This window comes from Cheilinus undulatus, linkage group 12 (assembly GCF_018320785.1).
Source record: "Cheilinus undulatus linkage group 12, ASM1832078v1, whole genome shotgun sequence".
NCBI classification, from domain to species: Eukaryota; Metazoa; Chordata; class Actinopteri; order Labriformes; family Labridae; genus Cheilinus; species Cheilinus undulatus.
The window spans coordinates 27,636,051-27,662,053 of NC_054876.1; the positions used below are offsets into that span (position 1 = coordinate 27,636,051).

The window sequence follows — 26,003 nt, forward strand, 5'->3', positions numbered from 1 at the left end:
CTCTGCCACATACCAGGGATGGGTCATGTGACCTGCAGCAACACAGTCTGTCCTTCTGGCACCGCCGGTCGTAATAGTCGGCTTCATAGACTGCTCTCTGGCTGCTCTTCTCAGGCTTGAATTATAGATGCTGTACAAGTTGCATTTCCTAAAGCATGTTGAGCAGAAGATAACAGATGGTTCTCTCCAAGAATTTCCTGTTGTCAGTGCAGCAAAGGAGTTCCTGAAACTTTGGGGCAGCAGAAACAATGAGAGTCCTCAGGGCTATAGATGAGCTTTTCCTGTTCATTGTTATCTGATGTTTGAAAGTGACCCCCTGTGATTGATAACTTCACATTTTTAGGGGTAGCTTGAATATAAGTGGCTATATGATGCTTTTTGACATTGCTTACACTGCTGTCAAGTAAAGTAATCACCTACATTTGTGTAGAGGCCATGTGGAAAACAGCAATCTTCAGTACTTTCTGTACAGTCTTCTTATTTGACTTTTACAAACATGAATTTGTTTTGATACATTTGCCACCAATTTTCATGCCATGCCATGATTTATGTGATTCTCAAATGCTCTTTCAGAACATATCAAAGCATGGAAAGACTAATAAACTGTTCTAGGAAAGCTGACTTAAGCAGAATTTGTAATCCGATTACAAACCAGACTTAAATGGATTACTGCACGCTTTTTGATGACTAACATAGATGAGTAATATCTTTAGTCATACTAGACGTACACAAATGCATTACAGTCTACAATTACATCCACGTGACTCTTGCCTTCCTCATGCCCTCATTAAACTCCACATATTTAATCATCTTTGTAGGTTTAAGTGTCTTTGTTTCAGCGCTGTAATCACACCAGTCAGGACTTCACACCCCATGCTCGGCTGTGTAATGGATTTCCGCCATGAAGGTCATAACCATGGTTGCTATCACCCGTCCAGCAAGCAAACAAAGGCGTCTGACACGTTGCCAGGAAATGTTCTCTCTGTCAATAATCAGACGTGCAACTTAGTCACTGCTCCTCCTCCTTTCCTGAGGAGAACGTCACTGAAGTCTGGCATTGGAGGAATGCATAAGAGTGACAGATTCCTCTTACATAAAGTTAAATGAATAACCAACCAGTAAGTTGGTTCACTTCTTACCGGGATAAATCACCGCGGTAACTTGTGCTGAACGACTAACCTGCTCCAGAGCAGGTTATGTTCTGGGTACGAGATCAGAGAGTACAAAAGCACTGCCTCCTGACCAATCATTTCTCTTGGAATGAGGCCTGCCCATTCTTAGAAGATCCTGGTTGGTGCATGGATCATGAGAAGAGCACTTAGGAGAGAAAGAATATTTAGGGATAGATGCAATCCTTTCGATTTACCCGATGACATCCTCTACAAAAGGAATAGATCAGTGATACTCAACCTGTGGCTCTGGAGCCACATGTGCCTCTTTTGTGATGATTTGTGGCTCTCTTATGTCTTAATTTCAAATATTATACCCCCCGAAAACCATAAAAAAGAGAAACTTTGACTTCAGAAATTATCCATTGCAAGTCACATTAATCTGTTTGTTTCCCACAATTATACAGTTTGCTTTAACTGTCAACCAATTTTCCCTCTTTTTTGCCACTTGTAATCTATTTTTACTGCTATAAGCCCACTTCTCAACACTTCTTTTTGCCACTTTCGTCCTGTTGTTGCCAATTCTTCACCAGTTTTTGCGTATTTCATCCTGCTTTTTGTAAATGTTTGCTCTTTTTGGTGTTTTTTTCACCCACTGTTCACTCATTCAAGCTGCATTTTGCCATTAAGTGCCACTTATTCCCCTATTTTTCCCCACTTTTCTCCCAGTGTTTGCCACTTTGGCCCATTTTTGCTACCTTTAACTTATTTTAATTGCCACTTTTCACCACTTAGATTGTGGCTCTTGCAAATGTATTTTTTGTCATAATTTTTTTAAAAAAAAAAAAAAAAAAAAAAAAAAAAAATCTTTCACAGCCTCAACATTCAGGTAGTTCACATAATACAGAAAATTTGCAATGCACAAACATTTCACATTCACTTAGTTCATTGTCAATATGTCTTGTCTCAATTTCCATAATTTATATCATAATCATTTTAAATCATAATTAAACAGATACATAGAGTCCCCCACAACACTGTTGTCACAACTGAACTTTATTCCAGTCTTTTCAAGTGCACATTGTCTGATGTGAACCCCAAATGCTTCTGCAGATGACATGTGACCATCAAATGATGGTCACCAGCCAGGGTCCGTTCATGACTCCTGGATCTTCAGGGAGTATTTTTTTTTGCTTTTTGATAAGAGGAGCTGGGTGGTTTATTACAGCCTCATGTAACCTCACACATTATACCAACAACAATAATAATTGTAAAAAAAAAAAAAAAAAAATATATATATATATATATATATATATATATATATGTTTAAGTATATATATATATGTATGTTTAAGTATATATATTGGAATCAGTATCGGTATCAGCACAAATTTATTGGAATTGGATCAGAACTGATAAAAGTGAATCGGTGCATCCCTAATCATAGTGTATCAAACTTTTCTTTATCAGATAGTTTAATGTCTTGACGTTTTTGTTTTCTGATGTATTCTCTCTTTTTGAAGCTATGGTATAGTGTGGTATGGTATTGCATTGTACAACAACATGGGCTATTTTATCTAAATTAATGTAGATGTATGCTAGAAGTGTGAGTGAATCTTGTTTACCAACTCAAAATAGAGTGAGTCAGTTTTATGACTTAGCTCTCATTCTAGACAAACCAGAAAGAACACACAGACCCAAACAGTGTTGACATGACAAGAAACTTTGCCCTGAGGCTTATGCCACCATGCGGTGAAAGTGTTGATGCAGCTCTATCACATAAGGTACACAAATGTTCACAGACTGTTTTTGCTTTCATACCATCCTCTTGTTCCCGCTTAAACACTCAGAAACACACACACGAGTGCCTACTGTGAAACCACAGCAGTGCAGCACATATTCATCAGGCCTCAGTGTACCACACCATGACTCTGTGTGACATGAGGCTGTCATTTGCCAACCACACTATCTGTTAGCAGTTAACTATGTCACTGTTTGTGGAGCTGCCTCGTATGGAAATGATGGGCCTGTTTATATTTCCCAACAAGTGGTGAAGTTTCTTTTTTGCACCATCACCATCCAATCCATCATGGTCACATTTTATTGTGCATGATCTAATCACAGTGCAAAAAACACGTTCTTAACAACAAACATTTATTAATGTCAAAGTGATTGCTTCTGCTGTTATCCGCAAAAGAAGCTGTTTGTGTGAGTATCGTGATAGAAACAGGTATCAGCAGCTGTTTGGAAAAGCACCTGATTTGTTTCCTCTTTTATCTTCCATGAATGTCAGCTGGAAGTGAAAGTAGGAGTGGCAGTGGGATTAAATTCACACCATATGATCTGAATTGACTACTTCTGGAAAAGTTGGATCATTTAGAGACATTTATCCTCTATTTTCCTCCTTTTCACTGTGGTTTAGAAGCTGTTTTCTTCATTCACAACAACTTTGTTTCCATCTTTTGACTCAGCCACAATCGCTCTTTAGATGCAGTCACGTACCCTGCTTGTTTTCGGCAGATTGTTACCCTCATTTTGGGATTAGAGCATCTTGTTTGTGTTTTGGCCAACAAATTAAGCAACTAACATGGATCATGTTGTTTTGTGACAACTCAGCGAGGATTTCTTGGACAAAAATAAAGCCTTGAGGCCAGAAATGACTTTGGTTTGGGTTTTAAAGCTACTAATACAGGCTGTAGAGTAAAAGACTAATTACAAAATTACATTCATCTTTGAAACTCCATACATTTAAGTCATTACATCAACATCTGCAGTGTAAATATAGCAGACTGTGATTATGTCTGAACCATATAGGTCCACACGATCCTTACATTTCCTCAGACGGGTATGTTTGTCCTCCAGAGACAAACTCAGTCGTGTTATTGTGGCGCTTAGCATACCACTGCGTTTGTGTGTGAGTGTGTGTTTGTGATGATTCATGCACTGCTACTCATGGCCTGACCCTGAGGTGATATAACTAACACACTCTCTGAGATGCTTTAGACTTAGGCACAACACAACACAGCCAAGCAAGAACCAAAGGCACAGAAACACACATTCGTATTTTATTGGTTCCATTTCCTCTTCAGATAAACTGCTGATTCTGCATTAAACACTCAACATTTACCCTATCACTGACAGTGCTAAGTGTTAAATTGTGCTAATCTGTCAGATTTTTGCTACACAACATAACTAAAGTGAGTTTTAGTACTTCCCTTGAGACACACACAAATCTCCACACTCACACTTATTCTCAGTTTACCGGAACTGAGTCAGGAACATCGTGTCGGTCAGAGGCTGTAAATTAGGAATTTCACATTTGAACCACACGACTCAGCTATTAGTGCTTCATGGAGCGTGAACTTGTGTTCCTTTGCTCTCAAAATGCTCCTAAGCCAGGCTGCTGCTTCTCCACCAACTTATCTCTCTCTATCTCTAGGCTCTGTACATTATTCTAACACACTTAAACTTGATTTATTTTGGATAGATTACTATTATCTGCAACAGAAGTGCTGTTAAAACATGACATTTCAGCCTTCCAAAAATAATACCCTTAATGTAAAGCTGTCCATGTGATATACATTAAAGGGGCGCAGAGGGAGGTATCAGCTTGACAACTGAGATGACAGGAAAAGATTAATCATTGACTTTTGACATACAAAGTCTTCATTAACAGGAAAATTCTCCTAAATCATCTGTTCTTATGCGTTTTTATGGATGCAGGTAGTTATTTTAGCCTTTTAGCACTCAGTGTGCTGGAATCTGAAAATCTAGGTAGTTCAGGTTTGCTGAAAGACAAGAAGAAGATAGTTTTACTCTTTGGTGACATTATGAACATTTTAACCAAAATAAGTCATCTTGGTTCTGGAGTGATCAGAGCTGAGAATCGGCAAGGATCTTGACATATAATACAAATCATGATGAGCATGGGTCATTAATGGTCATTTGTTCTGAGATATTTAACAAGACAGTATGCTTCAAGATAGATTGGTCAAGATATGCTGTGTATCATGATGCATGGGTCATCACTGGATTTGTTCCAAGACAGCATTATCAAGATAAAATATAACACAATAAAAGTAAGGAAGCCTATCACAATACATAGGTCATGGAGCCTATAAAAAGTTTTTACCCTCTTGGCTATTTTAGCCTTTTATTGATTTTATTAATCAATTGTGATCAATATCATTTTGCTCTATTGACCAAAAAAACCCCAATTTAAACATTTAAACAAACATTTAAAGGCCAGCTGCTGAGAAGCATCCCCACAGCATGATGCTGCCACCACCGTGCTTCACAGTGGGGATGGTGTGTTTGTGGTGATGTGCAGTGTTTTGTGTCCGCCAAACATAGTGTCTTGATGGGCAAAAAGCACCATTTTGATCTCATCAGACCAACGAACTCTCTTCCTCTTGACCATAGAGTCTCCCACATGCCTTTTGGCAAACTCTAGTTGAGATTTAAAATGAGTTTTCTTCAACAGTGGCTTTCTCTTTGCCACCCTCCCATAAAGCTTTGACAGGTGAAGAACCCAGGCAACAGGTGTATGCAGAGATTCTTCCATCTCAGCTGCTAGACTTAAAACTCCTTCAGAGTTGTCATAGGTATCTTGGTGTTCAGTGTCTTGGATTTTTTTTTTCTATCCTCTGACTGAGGTGCTTGGGGTGTACTTTTGTCTTCATGGTGTACTGGAAGCCAAGAATACTGATTTACAAGTGTCTGGGCATCCAGACACAGGCGTCTTTATACTTCAATCACTTTATGAGATTCGCTGTACTCAGGTGGTCATTATTTCATTAATATGAGACTCCTAGCAAAGTTGGATGAGACTGGGTAATGAATGCAATATGGATAGAAACAAATACTGCATAACTTTAAATTAGGGTATAGACCTGAGTTATGACTTAATGCTTTTCTCTGTATACTTTAAAGTTATGTTTCTGGGTATTTTGGGCTGTTGGTGAGTATACAATAGCTGCACATAGATTAAAAAAAAAAAAAGGCAGTCATAACCATTTTTTGTACGTTCTTCTTTCATGATCATCCAAAATTCAGTTCCAGTCTTGAATCATTTTTCAATCTGCAACGGAAATGACAAATCCAATCAAAATAAAAAAAAATTCCTTGTTAAATAATAACTCAATATTGCTCTAAAAACATTGTCACTAAATCGATTGCATCCAGCTGCTGAACATTTCCTCCTTCTCTAATGGCAGGAAAAATTCAGTCAAACAGATGTGTTATAGCTCGACAGCACAGGAAGACCGGAGACAAGATGACAATTGTTCACATTTCATTCAATTTCTGTTCCATTTCTAGTAAAGAGTGTTTTTATCTACAGATGGCCACCATATGGCACTGACTGTTTTACTGTGCCTGTCTCATAATAAGGGATTTGACTGGTATTTTTATCATATTTAAGCCAGCCAAAACCATACGGCCACTCTAAAGCTAGTCTGGAAATACCAGGGACAGAATGGAAAATTGTTATCATATGTTACTACGTGTGTCCGTAAAGGTGAAACATACCCAGTGGGACCCCTGCACCCCCCTTCCTTAGCCGTCTGCCTCCCTGAGGTTCTCAAATGTCCACAGAGCAGTTTGTGTTTGTGGTATGAGGGAAGAACCTGCTCACTGTCCAGCGACTTAGAGATAATCTTGAAAAAGAAAGTGCTGTCGCATGTGGCAAATGATAAAAATGGTTGAATCAGAAAAATTAACATAAAAGAAGTTGTTGGGCAGATGTTTGCTCACGAATCTAACATCGCAAAGAAACATTAAAGGTTAATCGTTCAAGTAATAACTATAGCAAAATAGCTCTCTTCTAAAGTCATTCTCTTATTGCTAATAAGTATTCATTCACTTTTTCTTCATTCTCAAAATGTTCCAGCTCTTTCCAAATGTTTCACCATCTCAAAACTATGAGTAACTCCTCGTATCCCAGTGGAATTGTTGCTTTTTTAATGTAAAACTAGCAGGCTGCCCAAGGCAACAGATCATAAATCAAAAGAGAGCTGCTTTTGTTGTATTTGGACTCAGTGCTGACACATATATTAGTCTTTTTCCCCTTGACAGACACCTGTAACAGCTCTTTCTGTTTTTTTTCCTTTGGGTTTGCTTGGTTTGCTGTGTATGTTGTATGTGTGGTTGTATGTGAATTTTTAGATAACACCAGGCAGCAAAGCAGCCCAAGGTGACCTGTGTCCAGGCGACACCATCCTGGCTATCAACGGTGACAGCACAGAGCAGATGACGCACATGGAGGCTCAGAACAGGATCAAAAACTGCACTCAGCAGCTTACACTCGACATCAACAGGTAAATTAACGTGAAGATGTCATTTCCATAACAAGTACAGCACTGATCATTTAAATAATGCAAAAATCCATCCTCAAGTTTAAGTTACTGACAGGAAATATCGTGCATGTTAGAGTGACTTTCGACAAAAACAACTTCTGGATGGGTTTATGGGTAAACTAAGTCCTGATTTTAACCCTAACGTTTGTTTAAAGACTGTTTGAAAGTGGTATAAAGCTGTTTGAAAGCTATGTGAAACCTGATAAGTTGCCTCGTGATATCACTAAAGTCAAGAACATTTCGGACTGATTACGAGTCGGATGGTTAGAAAAAAATATATCAATGCATGTGGACTGAAAGATAGAGAGAAGTGAAATACTAGTCCTCACAAGCCTGTCCTGATTTTTCCTGAATGCTGGCATCTGAAGACTTTGTCAGCAACTACCATTATTACACTCCGCTCTCTGACTTTGAGTCAGAATGGGATTGTGGGTAATATATGCTCTTAGTTCTTGAATAGATAAAAGAACAAGTAAAATTATAAAGATACATCTGGTCCTGCTACGCCAATATTTCATTAGTTTTGATGAAGGGTTACAAATTAGGCCTGCAGGATGTTCGAAAAACTGCAGCTATCAAGACAGTATTTGATACTGTGATAATGATATAAAGTTTGATGATATAGAAAATGATAGCATATACTGTGGCTCAGTAGGTAGAGCTGATTAGGCCTCGTTTGGATGGTTGAGCGTTTGTATTCTGGTACAGAGGGTGCTGTGAAGTGTGGTGACTCCACCTAAGGCTAACTTCATTCCAGTTGATTCATGGGTGAGGCAGGGGTGCGTCTTAGCCCCTACGCTCTTCAGTACCTGTATGGACCCTCTGGTCTATATGAATACCTCTTTGCCTAGTGTCTAGTGAAAATGCTTGTTTTAAGTTCCATAAAAAGATATGTAGACATCTAATACTGACATTCCAAGTTTTCTAAACTTTCCATGTGCAACATCTGCGCTATGCAGACAGAGTACCACAGGAGTGTTTACTTAGCACTATCATCCATTGAGTTGTACGATCTTTTTACCTCCAGGTGAGGGAAGGGCCAAAAGGAAGTGGCTGTGTGACGTCAGATGCAAAAGGTCTTTAGCAGTAGAACTGTGACCAATTGCATAGCATATTACAGATATTTTGTTTTGATCATATTGGATGTTCTTTAAGGTATTTGCCGTGCATTCAACCACCAGCACCCATGAGAAAACCAAATAAATACATGTACTGTTTGCTCTTACAATCAGAATCGATATATTTTTCTATTATTAAAGTGCAACATTAAAGTGGAGTTTATTATATGTTCACTGTAATTGCTTGCAGACTTTATTTCCTAATACTTGCTCCTCCATAATTTATGACACACAAGGGTCATTTCTGCTATGGATGACTGGAGGGAATAATGAGGTATAGAATAATTGGTTATTAGGAAATGTTAAACATAAGTCATTCACTAACCAGCTGTCACTGCTCTGACTTTCACTGGTTTTTCTCATTAAGTAACTGGAATTGAAAAGCCTGATTGTTTTTTCTATGACTTGTGTCATTTACTGCCTCTCGTCCAGAAACACATCTTGTTTCTATTTCTGGTTAGTCTGTTCAGCTTGGCACAGTCGAGTCATTGAGATGGATGACAGGTTTACGACAGGTTAAATGATCGACTCTGTGCTCCTATAGAGCACTGTCAAAGTCAATGAGGCTTGTACAAACAGTGAGTCAAATTGTGACCTTTTCAGATGGACTTCACAGGTCGGTACGAGGAATTTGACCAGAGCATGGAATGGAAAACTATCTTTCTCTCATTGTTGACCTAGTATGTGAGGATGGGTTATTTGACCTTTAGTAGAGGGCAAGAAAAACATGTTTCTGTCAACAGTGGACTTTGGAAATCTTCCATCTAAACAGTTCATGACAGAGAGAGACAAAGAGGAGAGAGGGAGGGTGATGGGGAATTACCAAGGAAAAACTGAAATGTCAGTCGCTTCCCACATTTCTATTAGATGGTTACTCTGGGTTGCCAGAGTGCGTAAAGAATCTGGCAACCTCTGAATCCTGTCGTCTCACATGAAGAACACTGTGTGGTTTCAGCCCCAGTTACAAGTTGACAATATCCAACTGGTGCTTCAGCTCTCTCCTTTTAGGGCAGCAGGCAACACAGCGTCCCTCCTGTAATGGTTCAGAGTAAGATGCTGATTTGCAGCCGCAGTGGAAATAAGAATTCCTCCCTACGTCACTGGACCAGTCAGATAAGCAAAGTTTAACACATGTAGAAACTTAGAAGGAGAAGCACTTTCTTTTTCTCTTCCTCTCTCTGCTGTTTTCATGTTTTATTGTAGGTACTCTTGCGTGCAACAGCCTCCCTTTACCTCTGCATGTTCTAGAAACCATCAACCATATATCAAGCAGAGCAGCTGAGCGTTAAGTGGTTTCTCCACATAGGGATAGTAAATTTATTTAAGGATACATAAAGTAGTATTCAGCAAAGGCCAGGGGAGTTCCCTCTGCAGCTGCAGGAGCAGAAACAAGAACTGTCCTGCATCCTTGTGAGTCTAACTACAGCTTAAATTTCCCTTTTTAAGAAGTTAAAGTTACACAAAACACAGCCTGATATAAAAGCAGAAAAAGAGGATTCTTGGCTGACCATTTGTTTCACGTTCTTCCATTTTATTGCGTGTGTTGCTGCTTCATTGGAGCTGTAGGACGTTTACTGACTGACATTTTCAAGATGTCGTTTTTTTATGGCTGCACCCAAGTATGGTTGTTATAAAGGGCAATAATACTAGGATCCTATTGTATGTTAACTATCATGCTTTCAACATTACAATCTTTTTCAATTTTATGATTGATGGGACTGAAAAGTACCAAGCTTATCCAGTTTTTGGTGCCTAGGACTTGTCTTTTTGTTTCAACAGTGTTGAGACAGGTAACAATATTGTTTAGTTTGAACTAGTTTTATATCAAAGCAGTATAATGATAACCCCATACCTTAACAGAAAGTTAAAGTTTTATTTTTTTAAGCAGACATATTTGATGCTTTTAAAACCTTGGAGTCTTGACTGTTAATTTAAAAGATTTGTGCAATGCTTGTTGAGTTTAGAATTACTGTATGGTGCTTTTTGACATCATGCCTGTATTAAGTGAGGTGCCCTATATTTCATCCAACCTCCACTTTTTATCAGAAACACCGGAACGTGTCATCACCTCACAACTGAAATCTCACCTCGCCTGTAACAACCTCTATGAACACTCCGATCCTAACGTCCCAAACACAGTATACAGCCCTCCTCAAAGTCACCAATGACCTCCTCCTCTCCTCAGACTCCAACCATCTTAATATTCTCATCCTCAACACCATCAATCACTGTCAATCAGTCCTGTTCTCCCGTCTGCAACATTCCCTCAATATCACTGGCACCGCACTCTCTTGGATCAAATCACGTCTCGCAGACAGACAACAGTTCATCCACATCAATAACTAGCTCCTCTGACACAACGTGTCCCCCAAGGTTCAATGCTTGGTCCCCTACTATTCATTATTTACTTGCTTCCCCTTGGATATATTATCTGCCACCGTGGTCTCCGTTTTCACTGTTATGCTGACGACATTCAGCTCAACTTTTCCACCACCTCCATTACCACAGACACACACTCCATATTAACCAACTGCCTCGCTGCCATAAAACCCTGTACAACTGACAGTTTCTTCTCACTTCATTACAATAAATTAGAAACCATTATCATTGGTGCCAAATCACTCACTAAACCCCACCCTATCTCCCCACCCCTGACATCCGCAATCTTGGCATCATTTTCAACAGTCACCTCTCCTTTGATCAGCATGTCACCCAAATTACTAAGACTGCTTTCTTGCACTTAAAAACATAGCCGGCATCCTACCACTACTTCTTCCCTGCAGCTGACACTCAGATACATGCCTTCATCACACTCTGATTAGATTACTGCAAAAGCATCCTCTACAGTACATCTTCCAGAGTCTTCAGTAAACTCCAGTACATCCAGAACTCCTCAACCACACCTGCTTTCATGGTCATATCACCCCTGTCCTTCTAAACCTCCACTGGTTCCCCGCTCCATACTTCATCCACTTCAAAATCCTGCTCCTAACTTATAACTTATAAAGCCCTCAATAATTCCCTCCCATAGCCTCTGTTCTTCTTACACCATCCTCCTCTCTCTGCCATCAAGAACCAAGCACTAAGAACCTGAGGGACAGAGCCTTCTCCATAGCCACCCCCTCCCTCTGGATCTCACTATCCAAACCTATAAAAGACTGCATAGACTTACCCAAATTCAAATCCCTGCTCAAGACTCACCTTTTTGAATTTAAATTGTTTGCCCTCAACAGATTCCTCTGTTATGAGTTGACTACAAGACTCGGCCATGTTGTTCATTAATTTTCAATTTTTTCATTTTAACTGACAAGGTTTCAACAGAGCAGAGGCACATGAGGGCCAGCTTCTGGTATGTGACCTTTCCACAGCGTATTAGTTAAATAATTACAGTCTGAACTGCCCTGCTGCTGGACACAAGGACGATGAGGCCTGTCTCAGAGATTAGTATGCATCCCCTGGCTCCAGAGCACAGGGAGTAAATGAGCTGAAGTGAGGGAGAGGAAAAGTTTGATATGAAGGAAGGAGAATTACACCAGATTACAAAGTAAGTTGGTAAATAAGAACGGACCAATAGAAGGAGATGACATGGGAAGATAACATTTGTGAACTGATGACAAGACAGAGACAAAGACGAAGAGAGGGAACTGGAGGCCAAGTGGAGGAGCAGTGAATCAGAGCCCAAGTGAGAAATCCACATTGGCTCTCTTCTACCTAGAATGCTATTTTACAGCCAAGATTTTCTGCTGGGTGCATTTCTGGAAATTCAATTACAGAGACAACACCATGAAGCATAGTGCTTCGCTTCACTCCCTAATATAGAAGACATATGACCACACTAGTTTGACCACACTGGTTTGACCACACTAGTTTTTTACTATTGTTTGATTATTCCTGCTGAATATTTCTAAATAGAAGATGAAGGGACATAAATTTTAACTTTGAATCAGTACTGTTGACAGGTAAAATCTCCTTTACATGTTGACCAGAGCATTTTTTCTAAGCCTCTTGCCAGGTGATTAAAAGATTATATGTCTGTAACCTTCTGTAAGGAAGCTTATTCCAAAGAGAAATGCTTTACAGGAAGTCTTGTTAATAACAGCAACAGTCACCATGAGAGAGCAGATAAACAAAGCAACAAAGCACAGAAAAATTCATTGGCACCCAGAGAGAGATCATAACTGTGGCTGCTGGCTACCAAAACAAAAGAAACAATAAAATGCATAAATTAATCACTCAAAGAAACTGTTGAATATCTTTTCTAAGGTTGCAGAATAAGCCCAGAGTCAGTGTTAGTAATTATCTAAGCTATGAGGTTGTCATGTTTATTAACCAAAATTTTGCGTTTGTTTGATTATTTCTTGTTATAACAATGCTTCGTGGGAAAATAATCTTATACCGTTGGAAATCCTGTTTATTTCTATTTTAAATGGAGCCACATTTGTAAGGAACATGCATTTGTGGGATGAGCAGCAGAGCTGAATATGTGGGTTGCGCCCATGAAAAATTTGTCAAATCTTCTCTGCCAATGCCAAACAGCTCATTCTGCCATGGACCCTTGTTTGGTGTTGTTTAGTGGATTGGATGATTGAAGTTTGAAGAAACAAGATGTATTGGCAATTTAACCATTCATTCATTTAGCAAACAGGAGCCTCAGTAACCTGTAGAAGAACCATACACAGACACAACAGCTTGGCACCTCCTCCTCATGCTGGTCACCAGCCTGGTTGCACACTGCTGTGTGATGGCATCCCATTCTTCAACCAGCATTTGTCACAAGTCAGCCAACGTGGTTCTGCTGATCATGCTGGCGCGCTCCACTCCCAAATTCTGGAGGTAGTCTCTGATAAATCCCACTCAGTGGGGGCGAGTGTTGTCATCTCAGAGGATAGAGTTCAGTCCCAGACAGTGGAGATATGGGATTGCCACTGGTTGCAGAATCTTATTTGATATCTCTTGAAATTTTCCTCCAGTGATGACAAGCCTTTTCCAGTGAGGGAGATGCCGCCCCACACCATCACACTGCTTCTACCAAAAGATGTTACTCCATTGGTGTAGCTATCAGCATAGCGTTTCCGTGTCTTTGACACTACACCTTTTGACACTACAATCCAACTTCTGTAGGTAGAATCTGGACTCATTGCTGAACATAGCGTTCCTCCACATGTTCAGGTTCCAGTGCACATTTTGCAGACACCATCCCAAACAGGCGTGACTGTGAAGGGCAGTCATGGCAGCCCTATGAAATGGGAGATTGTCTGCTTGCAGTCTGTTCCGAATTGTCTTGTCCCACTTTGTGGCCTGTCTCTAATATCCCCTGGTACATGAAACTTGGACCTCAGTCTGGAGATGCCACTAGAGCTCATTCCAAATAATGCCACAACTTGGTTTTGCAGAAAACCAGAATCAAGTCGCCCTATCACACAGGTCCTATCCAGATCAGTCAAACAAGGCAGGCCAATTCTTGGAGCAGACACCTATTGACCACTGCGACAGGGCCCATGCTAACAGGTGCTAACAATCAGGTACCAATCAGGCACCTGATTGTCAGCACCTGGTGGTACCCGAAATTTAAAACAAGAGTCAGTAGCAAGAGCATAATAAGCTGTACCTTACAAATGTGGCACAATTTAAAAGGAAAATAAGCAGCTTACCAATGATATAAAATTTACTACCAAGAAGCATTGTTACAACAAAAAATAATCTACCAAACACAAATTGTCTCGCTTTTTATGCTAGGTTTATATAAAAGATGAGTACTTGTGATAATTAATGAAGAAAATGTGAAATATGAGACTCTGGGTTTATTGGATACACTAGCTTGTGGGCTAAAGGCATAAAAAATTGGGAGTGACTTAAAGAAATCATGTCTGCTCTGTGGAAAATAATACTTCAGAGGACAATAGATCACATCCCTCATTAAAAAACAACACAATAAAATATTCCAAAGTCTCAGAGTCATAGTGAGAGAAACAGGAGACCTGTAATTTAGAGTTGCTGTCCATGGACAAATATATGAGTCTACACGTCTTCTGTGAACCAAAATTACAGTACGCTACATGCATCCAAGCTTGAGGTCTTGTGCAACAAAACAAAATTCCTTTAAAAATGTCTCTACATGTATTACTTTCATAACTGCAGTCGGTCATAATTTTCAGCCTGCAACAGGAGTTTGCTGTCAAAGTTTCCCACAAAAGTCATGAGAAAATTAGAAGGCTTTGTTTAAATGCTCCAGCCGTTGTGGTTGCTGATAGGACTTTTTTCTGCCCCTAAAATGCTCAAATACTTAAATTTTTTTAATTTAAGTGTGCTCTAAATTTTTATTCATATTGAGATTTGAATACTTTTCTTTGTTCTTGTCTAAGTTTTATAGTGGTTCATTTTATATTTTGTAAGAAGCTCAAGGCAGAAATTTTTAACAAACATTTATTCACATAAAAACAATAATTCAATGACTTTACACAAAAAAAATGACATAAGGACATCATCCATTGTTTTGTTGACAATCTCTGAAGCCTTGAGGATGTTTGTCTTTGGTGCCAGAAGGACATTTTTTGGACATAATGAACCTTTGTTAGTCTCAACAAGGTTTGCTCTGCCAAAGTTGAAAGAACTAAAGGACTAACCCAAGAGTGCTGACTTCTCCATTTCCCTGTCAGTCTTATTTATGTCATGCACCTGTAGAGAGCATGCTCCTTTCCCTACTGATTCCTAGTTCATTAACTCATTTTTTCTTGAATTTGTTACCCACCTGTTCACAGATGAAGAGTAGATCTAAATTCAAACATTTGTCCTAGGTTCAGTTTGGGCAAAAATGGTAAAATACAGGGACAGATAATTTGTTGAGACAAAAATTTGAAGGGGAAAATGAAGAAGTCAAGACAAGGACAAATAAACAGAGAGAAAAAATGTCTTAGGTCACCACTTTACCACAGATTTCCATTTTCCATCAGGCCTCCGTGCTGAAGCTGGCCTGTCAGCACTCCACTGTGAGGTCAAACACCCTTGCTACTTTCACCAATGATGAAATAGAACTGTGTCGGCTCACTGGGGAGGAAAAATGTCAGCCACCCCCGCTACGCACGCTGTCCAAGTTCACTGTAATGTCAGAGGACCTTGACAGGAGTCTATATTCATGTGTGTCATGTCTGCTCTGCTCTGCCTGTATATCTTCAGACCTGAAAAGAATACACGTGTGCCTCCAAACTTAGATTCACTCCTCCTGTTCATCTTTTTATACCTCCTCTTGGTCTTTCTCTCTGCTGTCTCTTCAACCCTCCACTCCCCTCCTCCTTGCGAGGGCTTATTGAAGAAAGCCATGTGGTTAAAGGACTGAGACACAGATGATGGTGGTTATGTGTGTTTCCACCGCAGGTTGTGCTGTTTGGAGAGACTCCTGCTGGGTAGCTAGTAAAATGTGCTGAGAAATGAGTCAGGATGCCAGAGCTCTTCATGTTACTCTGACTGACTTTGTACTTGTATTTAAAAAACTTAAAAAACAAAACAACACCATGCTATCCTTGTTTGAATACACGATGCATATCAAGGCTGTTTCTTCCTCTGATTTTTAGCTGCTAATCTCACATCATGTGCCTTGTATTGTACAGGGAGGCATATGGACTATTCACAGCCTGAACATCTACCAATCTGCTATTAAGCAAATGAATTTCTCACATTTAAGAAACTTTGGTTGGTGGACAGTGAATGTACAGACCGACATGATACTTTTGGACCTTTTAGTCCTCCACCAGATGGCACAGGTCATTAGAGTAGCATGTTTTTTTCTCTAAGTCTTGTAGCAACCATCTTTCTGCTTGGTAGCACAACTGCAACTTTAAAGACCCTGTAAAATGAAATCTAAAGTTTTTGTCTTAACACACTAGATATGTTGGAATATAGTTGCTGTAAATATGTGAAAACACTGAGATCTACATGTGACTGAATTTTAAATTGAGACCTTTAGAATAATTTTCACCTCTTTCCTGGCTTGGTTGAATGTGGGCGGGGCCAATATATGGGCTCACAGTAGGGGATGACCATGCCTTCTAACACTACAATATAAAGTCACAGAGCAGTTCATCTCAGTACGGTCTGTTGTTAGCTGATGCCACTGCCTTTATTGAAAGTTAAAAGGTCAGTTAAATGCTGTTTTTCTTTTCATTGTGAGGTAAATTTGCCAAATCTATCAGCCATAGTGATCTATGGATCATTGAAAGTATCATAACAGGGATTTGAGCCAGAAAATGGACTTTGTCTCTTCTTCCAAGGTCAACAAAAGGTCAAGAGGCAAGCTAATGGCGTGTTTTACTCCATTCAGATTATAACATTTTTTAATCTGAGAGGATCTTATTTCTCCTGAGTGGGCGTGGCTTCAGCCTCTTCAGCAGACACACCCACACCATCCTTGAGCAGATTTTACTGCCTCATTTTTCATTGTTTTGAAGCTTAATTTTATAAACTTAGAGATGTTTTATTTGACCTGGAGGTTCATAATACAGCCACCTGTCATACAACAAACCTAAATACGGATTTATTTTCACTTTACAGGGTCTTTAACATCCTTCTTCTCAGACTTTAAATTCCCTTTGTGGGATTTTTCAGAAGAAAACTTTGTCAGTGCTCCACTACATCTTATAAAAACCATACATTCACATACATTTCTAAAATCAATAAAAGGGTAAAAGATCTAAGGGGGTGAATACTTTATATAGGCGCAGTTTTCCTAGCCTTATTGTAGAAAGTCTCAATTCAATACTGTAATAACCTTATGTTCCATGAAAACACAGGGCTCGTACTTCCTGATTGTCTTTCGACTTCTGGTTGCTGCAACAGTCTGAGTCCCTGTGCAATTCAGGAGTTACTGGATATGACGGTGTGCCAAAATGTATTAAACAGCATTTAATTCAAATCAAGTTTTCTATTAATATTCATTCATTATGTGAATAATCATTCTTTCTGTGAGAGGATGTCACAATAACTGCAGGAAAAGATGCTAGAGTGGAAGTCCAAAGACTATTTCGTGGGCCAAGTGGGCTGGGCTACATAAGATGGATTGCATTGGTTACCTGCATTTTTTGTTTCTTCTGCAATACATCAGGAGTGAACAAAATTTAATTTGCACCAACCACAATAGCGACAGATTCTTTGAGGAAAAAAAACAGCTTTTATCAACCAAATCCTTGTTGGTGAGTAAGAGTTATGAGTTTTTCTTGAAACTAAACTTTCAAGGGAGGGAATTCAAGTTGATAAATTAACCACTTTCACATCCTCTTATTGTGGCCTCACAATGAAGGAAAACAGAGATATCCCCATAATCATTAAACAATACTGTCTGGCTTACAGCTACACTTTGAGATTTACGTGTAATCAATCTTCAAAGGCTTTAAATGTGCATTATGTCAGTTGTGTCTCTGCAAATGAAGGATGCAGATGTTTTGTTTTAGTCTGCATTTCTACTCTTCTAGTGCATTATCTTTTCTGCTGGTTAACCAGAGGAAACAATGGTCAATGAGGAGCCTTTTCAGAGTTTTAAACTACACCTGTGTCTTCTTCAGACTAAAACTATGTTGTACCCTTAGGTTAGGAGTTAAGTCAGTTCTTCATGTGATAAGAATGGGTTTTATTAGGCTGTGAGCCCATAAACAGCTTCAGGCAATAGAGTAACCTCCATTTTTTCAGGCTGTCTGATGACTGATAAAGCTCTGAAAAGTTTGTCAACTTTTGAGTGAAGAGTGTAGAAATTAAGACCAGAATTTTTGAATGAGAAAGCTTGCTCTATATTTCTGAGATGAGAAATGGTGATGACAAATTGAGTATATTTTGTTGCAATAGTGAGAGGTAAGACTGTAATCAGGAGTCCAGTAAATGTTTAATGCATGCATTGTGATTTCATATGTGAGCCCTGCAGAGCAAAAGAATCCATATCTGAACAGGACCTGGAGAATAAAATAAAAACATCACACTGGGTAGAAGATTCAGGAGGAATCAGAGAAACAGGCTGAGAAAAGACACAGAGGATTTGCCCTGGCTGTCTCGCTTTGACTCCAAGACCTGTGACTCACTGTTGAGGAATTGTGCATGAGGCTGCATGGGACCAGAGGAACACAGGACTCCAGGTGGGACAGAGAAAAAAGGAAACCTCCAAAAAGCAACCTACTCACACTCCTTTTTCTCCTCCTTCATCCCTCCATTGCATCATTCCTCTAAGACTCTCCTAAGGCTTCTTTTTTGTGGTGGTTTTCAACATCAGTGGAGTTTCAGAGGCTGTGTAGCAGAAAGAAAGGAAGGGGAGACCACAAACCTCTCTCCGTTTTTCTCTCCTGCATTGAGCTCACCATCAACCAGATGTAGACTTTCAAAGTAACCCTCTCTGGTCTGCTGAAGAGACTCCCATTACCCCTTTTTAAAGGGACTCCCAGAAGAGGAGTAAACTTATCTCACTTCACAAAGCGACATTCAAACTCCTCCACTAGTTTCTGTCCTTATTTAGATTGGTTTGACTGAACGACGCAGGACTCTAAGTGAACCCTGAAATGTTCCCCCAATCAGCCGCATCTTAATTTGAGGGCACTTGGGTTTTTTCTGCCGTCTGTCTACTGCTCCTCCTGACATGAACATGGTGATCCTGTGAAGCCAAAGTAAACTCAACCACTGCTTGGAAAACCAGATCTCTCCTATCAGGAAATTAAACCTGGCAGGGAAAGGTCAGGCAAGGGAAAATATGACCCAAAGAAAGAGTAGGAGAGTGAGAGTGATTGGCTTAAACATTCATCTTTCTCTGCTGCTTCTCTCTTTAGGTTTGTCTCTTTTCATTTGTCTCTGTTTTTGTGACACATCAATATTAAGACTTCTGTTGCACTGTTTTTTTCTTGCTGTGCTTTTGTCTTTTGGTAGAAATTTGTGGGGTTTGTAGTTCTCTTGTTACATTTTGAATTCCTCTGTGAGCCAACAACACTTCATCTTTATCCCAATGATTTGGTTTTTAAAGGGTATGATATCTAGGACTATTGCTGTTACAATGTTAGGACACCTTTCCATTCCATTACTTTTGAGTTTTCTTAAAGTGAGCATACATAGTAAGCAATTTAAATATACTTAATGGTCACTACTTATGGAAACTGAAACAAAACATTTGTAACCCGACAGTGGTAGTGACACTAGCAAGGACCACACCATCAACCATAATGGGATTTGACATTTATTTATAAGTTAAAGAAACAGTTCTTTTGAGAAAATGATGTGAAACGTTTGCTTACATCAGTCTGGGGAAGCTGGGGGTGTGCTGTAGCCCTTTGGCAGAATGAACCCCCTTTAGGACCCTACTGATGAGGTGAGAGGGAAGGAGATGGTCAGGTTTGAGTTTATGGAAATGCAGGACGAGGCATGGTTGAGGTGTGGTCCTGCTCCTGAAACTTTGCTAGGCAGCATAACTTCAAACCCAGTTAAATGCAAATTATCATCGCATCCTTGTTGCTATGTTACAAAAAATCCCTGTGGAATCTGTAATATTGATTTAGCTCTGTGTGCTTCATATTTGTGTATTTCAAGGAAATATCACACAGAAGACATGCAGACAATGTAAAGGAATGCTGTCCTGAAACAGGCAGCAGCTATAGCACTGAAAACTGCCCTCAAAAAAGACAAAGAAAGTTGAGTTACATTGATTTCTCTTTCACTATTGTTAGAAGTCCTGCCTCCTCTTGATTTTGATTGGAAAAGTGAGGGAGTAGTGACATCAATGAGTTTAACAATTTTCAATCGAGAGCACTTTGAGTGGGGATAAAAATCACTGTCGCTGAGGGTGTTTATCTGACCAGGGCGTTGGACGACATTGATTTGCACTGCTAGTGCTAAAAAAAAGCCAACTATGGACACAGGCCCTAATGTCCACATTGTTGGCTTAAAGAGGGGGTATTATACTTTACTGATTTTTAAAACATAAAGTCACAATGTTGGGTGTCCATACGCCACTTATGCAAATTTTCAAACCACAAAATAAACGTATGTGGCAGTAATCTTGGAATTAGTGTTAGGGTAGACTGTAAACTGATGAAAACGGTTCGTTGGGAATCTCTCCGAGATCTTCCCTAGACAAGATTTCGATGGAGGGAACTGATGAGGTCATCGCAATAGGATCTCCTGACCGGTTCGTCTGTGCTGCCGGCAAAGCGGGACAGACCGCCCCCACAAGGCCTTTTAACCATTTAGCCATTTAGTAACACAGTAATTAAACACCAAACAGATATGTCCCTCTCTATTCTTCGCTGCTGCTGGTTTTTTTACCCCTGTCTCTCCAAACTATCAGGATCAGACTCTGGGTCTAACACGTACGGACATATATCATAATTCGCCATATTTTACTCAGTCGGACCGGTTCATTCAAAGTTTACAAGTAGCAGTTGGCCAATCAGAGGAAAGCAGGTCCATGGAGGGGGAGTGTTAAAGAGACAGCAGTGAAACCGAAGCATTCAGAGGTTAAAATAAAGGTTTTTCAGGACTCCGGTGTGAGAAACATGAGGATCTTTTTGAGCTATAAACCATGTAAAGCTACTACATGGGTATCAGAGAGATGCCGAGCTTCTCACCCTATCTCTAAGGGAGAGACCAGACACCCTGCGGAGGAAACTCATTTCAGCTGCCTGTATCCGTGATCTCATTCTTTCGGTCACTACCCACCACTCATGACCATAGGTGAGGGTGGGAACGTAGATCGACCGGTAAATCGAGAGCTTCGCCTTTCGACTCAGCTCTTTCTTCACCATGACAGACCGATGCAGAGACCACATCACTGCTGACGCCGCACCGATCCGCCTGTCGATCTCCCGCTCCATTCTTCCCTCACTCGTGAACAAGACCCGAGATACTTGAACTCCTCCACTTGGGGCAGGATCTCATTCCCAACCTGGAGAGGGCATTCCACCCTTTTCCGACTGAGGACCATGGTCTCAGATTTGGAGGTGCTGATTCTCATCCCAGCCGCTTCACACTCGGTTGCAAACCGTTCCAGAGAGAGCTGGAGGTCCCGGTCTGATGAAGCCAACAGGACCACATCATCCGCAAAAAGCAGAGACCTAATCCTGAGGCAAGCAAACCAGATGCCCTCAACACCCTGGCTGCGCCTAGAAATTCTGTCCATAAAAGTTATGAACAGAACTGGTGACAAAGGGCAGCCCTGGCGGAGTCCAACACGCACCGGGAACGAGTCAGACTTACTTCCGGCAATGCGGACCAAGCTCTGGCACCGGTCATACAGGGACCCAACTGCCCTTATCGGGGGGTCCGGCACTCCATATTCCCAGAGCACCCTCCACAGGATTCCTTGTGGGACACGGTCGAATGCCTTCTCCAGATCCACAAAACACATGTAGACTGGTTGGGCAAACTCCCATGTACCCTCTAGGACCCTACCAAGAGTGTAGAGTTGGTCCACTGTTCCAACTGATACCACTGATGCTATCAGTGGTATCCTTGGTTACATTTGTGTTAAAATCATAATGGCAGCATAGCAGTAGCTTTTGACTGGAGCTACAGAAGCTATTAGGGTCAGACAGCTACCTTACAATTTAGCCAAAACGTTTGACTGGGATTGTGGTCCTGAACTGGTTAAAAACTTTAAAGAGCTGCGTTAACCATCTTGTAATTTTGATGCTAATGAGAAAGGGATCAGGCGTTTTATTATTTAGCTGCCTAATTGCCAGCATCCCTAGGTGAAACTGAGGTGGGTCTGTTGACACAGGCCCTAAATGCCTCTTCAGACTGATCCCGAAGTAAGTGAACAGTGTAATATAGAGCCCAGGCTGGTTTGCCTCTCATAGTTTCCAATGACTTGTCATCCTTCAGATCTTAATTATTATGAACGGTGAAATCCATGTTTTGTCCCGCACTTACAAAATGTCAGTTCAAATAGGCCTCTTCAGACTTAAAGTTCATTTATTTCAATAGGCTGTTTGTGCCGTTACCAGAGAAACCAAACAGTATGCAAATACGGAGACTTTCTGTCCCTTGAGGGTGGGGGGCATCCTACGCAGTAGCTGTTACTCATCCAACAGACACTCGCCGCCTCATAAGAGCGCCTTTGATAGCAACACCTCTGTGGTTCATATCTGAAGCATTGCCTCAGCTCTGCCAACTCCATGCCAGCTGCAGCACGATGACCTCACAGCTTTTGACATCAACTCTTCCCACTGATAGGCTCTGAAATCTGTGCTCACAAGCACATACTGGCAGCTAATGATAAAAATTTGTTATGATTTCAAACAGGCTTGTCCAGAGCAAGTGCAAAAACTGCACTGCAAAGCCAATCAATCGATTAATTACTAAAATTATCGGCATCAAAAGAAAAAGACAGATGAGAATAAATTGTTGTTTCTCCCTGTGTGTGCATGTGTGAAAGAAGGCAGAGGATAGATGGGTGAAAAGTGCAAATACAAAGACACACACTGTCCCCTTGTTGTTCTATGGGATGTCCCGGCGTTACCCCTTTTGTAAGTTGGATTCTTTCCCACTTAGCAACCAACACCATGGCAACAAGAACCTACCAGCAACAAGGGACCATGATCTCCCTTCAGAAAGTTTATTAATGACTTAAATGTAGAATGTGAAAGTGAGAGGGAGAGCTGTTGATAGAACTTTTACAGATTCATCGCAATGTTTTTAATCAGCTTGAAAAATAAGTTTTAGCCTTGGTGTCACCAAAGGGTGCTGTTCTGTCTCTTTAACCTCCTAAAACCTGTGCTTTTGTTTGGAATTTATTTTTAGTTTCTTTTGCTTGCTTGGGATAAAGTAGCCTATATATTTTCTTCTTCAATGATTCCCCCATGTATCCAGTTGCTTTTTCCGTCGTAGCTGTTAGCTTGGATGTAGCTGTAGGAGAGCTGCAGTTTAATCAGAAATGAATCACATTTCTTCTTAAAACAAAAGCATTGAGCCACACCAGAGAGATGTTTTTGTACATTTCTTGGCACCAGTTTTAGTCACCAAGAAACTCTGTCACAAACAATCTAAGGCAGTGATAGCTGTCAGTTCAGGAGAAGTACAAGGCAAAGTCTCAGAACTTGTGATACAATTCCAAAATTTACATGAAAGTGCCTGAAAATTTCAAAATAAATTCCCTCAATACATCCCAAATTCCCATGAAAATGAGAAAAAAATTAAGCAAAATTTCCCATAAACTTCCACCTAAACTTCTAAAATATACAAACATATTTCCATGGAAATATTTCAAAGCCTTTTAGAATTTATTTCCAAGCAAATCTCCCCAAAAGCCTATACATTGTGATAAAAATTTCCCCCAAAATTACACAGAAATTCCTGAAAATTTCAAGCAAATCCTGCCTAAATAATTTGATTATATTCCTATAAATTTACAAAAGCATTTCCCAAATTTTTATGAAATACCCCCAGAAATCCAAATCAACCTCCCAAAAATTCTGAAACATTTTCTAAATTAACATAAAAGTGCCTGAGAATTTACAAATAAATTCTCCTGACAAATCAAAAAAAAAAAAAAAAATCCCAATTTCCAGTGAAAATAGGAAAACATCAAAGCTAATGTTCCCCAAAGCATGCATTAGAACTCTTTAAAAATATACAAATGTACCCCCCAAATTTTCACACAAATTCCCCAAAAATCCAAGCATATTCACCAATGAAAATTTGTGAAAACTCTCCAAACATTTCTGGCAAATTAATTAAACTTCAATGAACATTCTGGACAACTGTCTCAAATATTCTTAGTATGTTGTAGAAAAGCCAAAATGAAATGTACTCACACGAACATGCAGAGACTTAGGAGGTGACGGAGATAGACTGCAGAAATGCTGGATGTTTACCCATTATGTCTATTTAGAAGTGCTATAAATACTGTATTTCATCTTTGTTGCCAGTCAGTAAGTCATCTTCTTCTCTGTAAGTGAATGCAACTGGAGTCAATTACTTTGAATCTTAACAGGCAGACACCAGTAATTCAGTTATCAAGACTTTTGAAACATCCTTGGCCCTAAATGCACTGGGGTTTATCCAAAAAAGCATGGTTCATAAAGTGGAGTTATGACGTGATGATGACCTTATCTTAATACCAGTGGGAGGAGGCTTAATCCCACTCCTGATGTGGAAACCTGCCAGATGTATAGCCTTACATACTATTACATACACACTTAAAAGCTCTACAAAGCTAAAAGGACAGTAAATGATTGGGTCAGAGCATTTCTGTGAGGGTTTCGGCAGAGAATAGAGATAGCAGTTTGTATGATATCATTTAAAAGTTGTCATCTTGGAGCATAGAGTTATTCTTAAAGGATTATTGCAAACTGTGTCTTTTATTTCACTCTTTTTTGTTGTATTTCTCTTTGGATCTACAGAAATGATGAAACTTTATACTCCTCTGTGGGAAACCTGTCAGCAAAAGAGATCATACTTCTCAGCAGAAATGATGGCATGCTTCAGTGCGTTTGCATTAGATTGCACAGGACTGATCTGACTCTTTCTCTCTTTCTCCCATGGGTGTTGTCTTTCAGGTCAGGATCAGGAGACAGAGTGTGGTCGCCAACAGTCAGTGAAGATGGCAAGACAAGCCCTTACATGGAGCCTGACTCACAGGTAACCACCACTAAGGCTGGATTTATCGACACTCGAGTCAAAAGGGTTTTTTAGAGCCAAACTCACACCAGCAGAGATGCTGTCGGATGTGATCTGAGCTGAATTTTCTCATACAGTTTTCAGGGATTGGAGTTTTTAGGCCTCAGCTGGAAAGTGCTTTTAAAATTACTCAGCAGGCCACAAAAGAGAGAAGGGACTAATCAGTGAAGTCTTTGGTTGGCTCTTGGAAATCCATTTTATATGATTGTGTGATCTGGCCAAGTGGTGAGACAAGCATGTCTCTCTTATAAAAAACAACAACAACACTGGATTTATGTGAATGCGTTTTCATCAAATGGAGTTGTAAAATGGGAGAGGTCACGGTTTTCAGAAATGGTCATTTACTTCTGTTTTGAATTTGACTTTAAAAGATATCCAAGAAGTTTCTCATCATTAGAGGATTCACCCCAGGGGGGCCAGAGGCAGCCCTGGTCGTCTGCATCTTGCAGGGTTTTAATCTCATGTTTAACTCTTGTGGAAATGCTCTTTCAAAGACCATGGCAAACTTTTTCTCTTTTCATTTTTTTCTGTCCTTGGACACGAAACCTGCACATTACTCAGATTTTGTTAAACTAAGAACTGCTTGAAGCTGGCTGTGTATCACAGCAATTGATTTACTCACGCAGTATGAAGAATGCATGAAAGAAAATCTATTTTAGCTGAATTTTTTTACTAGTTGAGCCAGAAAGAGACACAAATGAGAAAATGCAAGTCTGATATTTATGGATGCCAGCAAGGAAATCTGACTAATTGGTTCATTATCTCGCTGTGGAGTACAAACAATATAC

The 26,003-nt window shown here is 40.0% G+C and overlaps 1 protein-coding gene across 1 annotated transcript in view; it reads left to right on the plus strand.

The window, feature by feature from the left end:
* pdlim4 (PDZ and LIM domain 4) overlaps positions 1 to 26,003 on the plus strand; it is a 62,694-nt gene that overhangs the window by 6,169 nt on the left and 30,522 nt on the right. The window contains exons 2-3 of the mRNA XM_041801225.1: positions 7,275 to 7,426; positions 25,095 to 25,176. Of these exons, the coding sequence (XP_041657159.1) occupies positions 7,275 to 7,426; positions 25,095 to 25,176 (234 nt within the window). The remainder of the gene's footprint in view (positions 1 to 7,274; positions 7,427 to 25,094; positions 25,177 to 26,003) is intronic.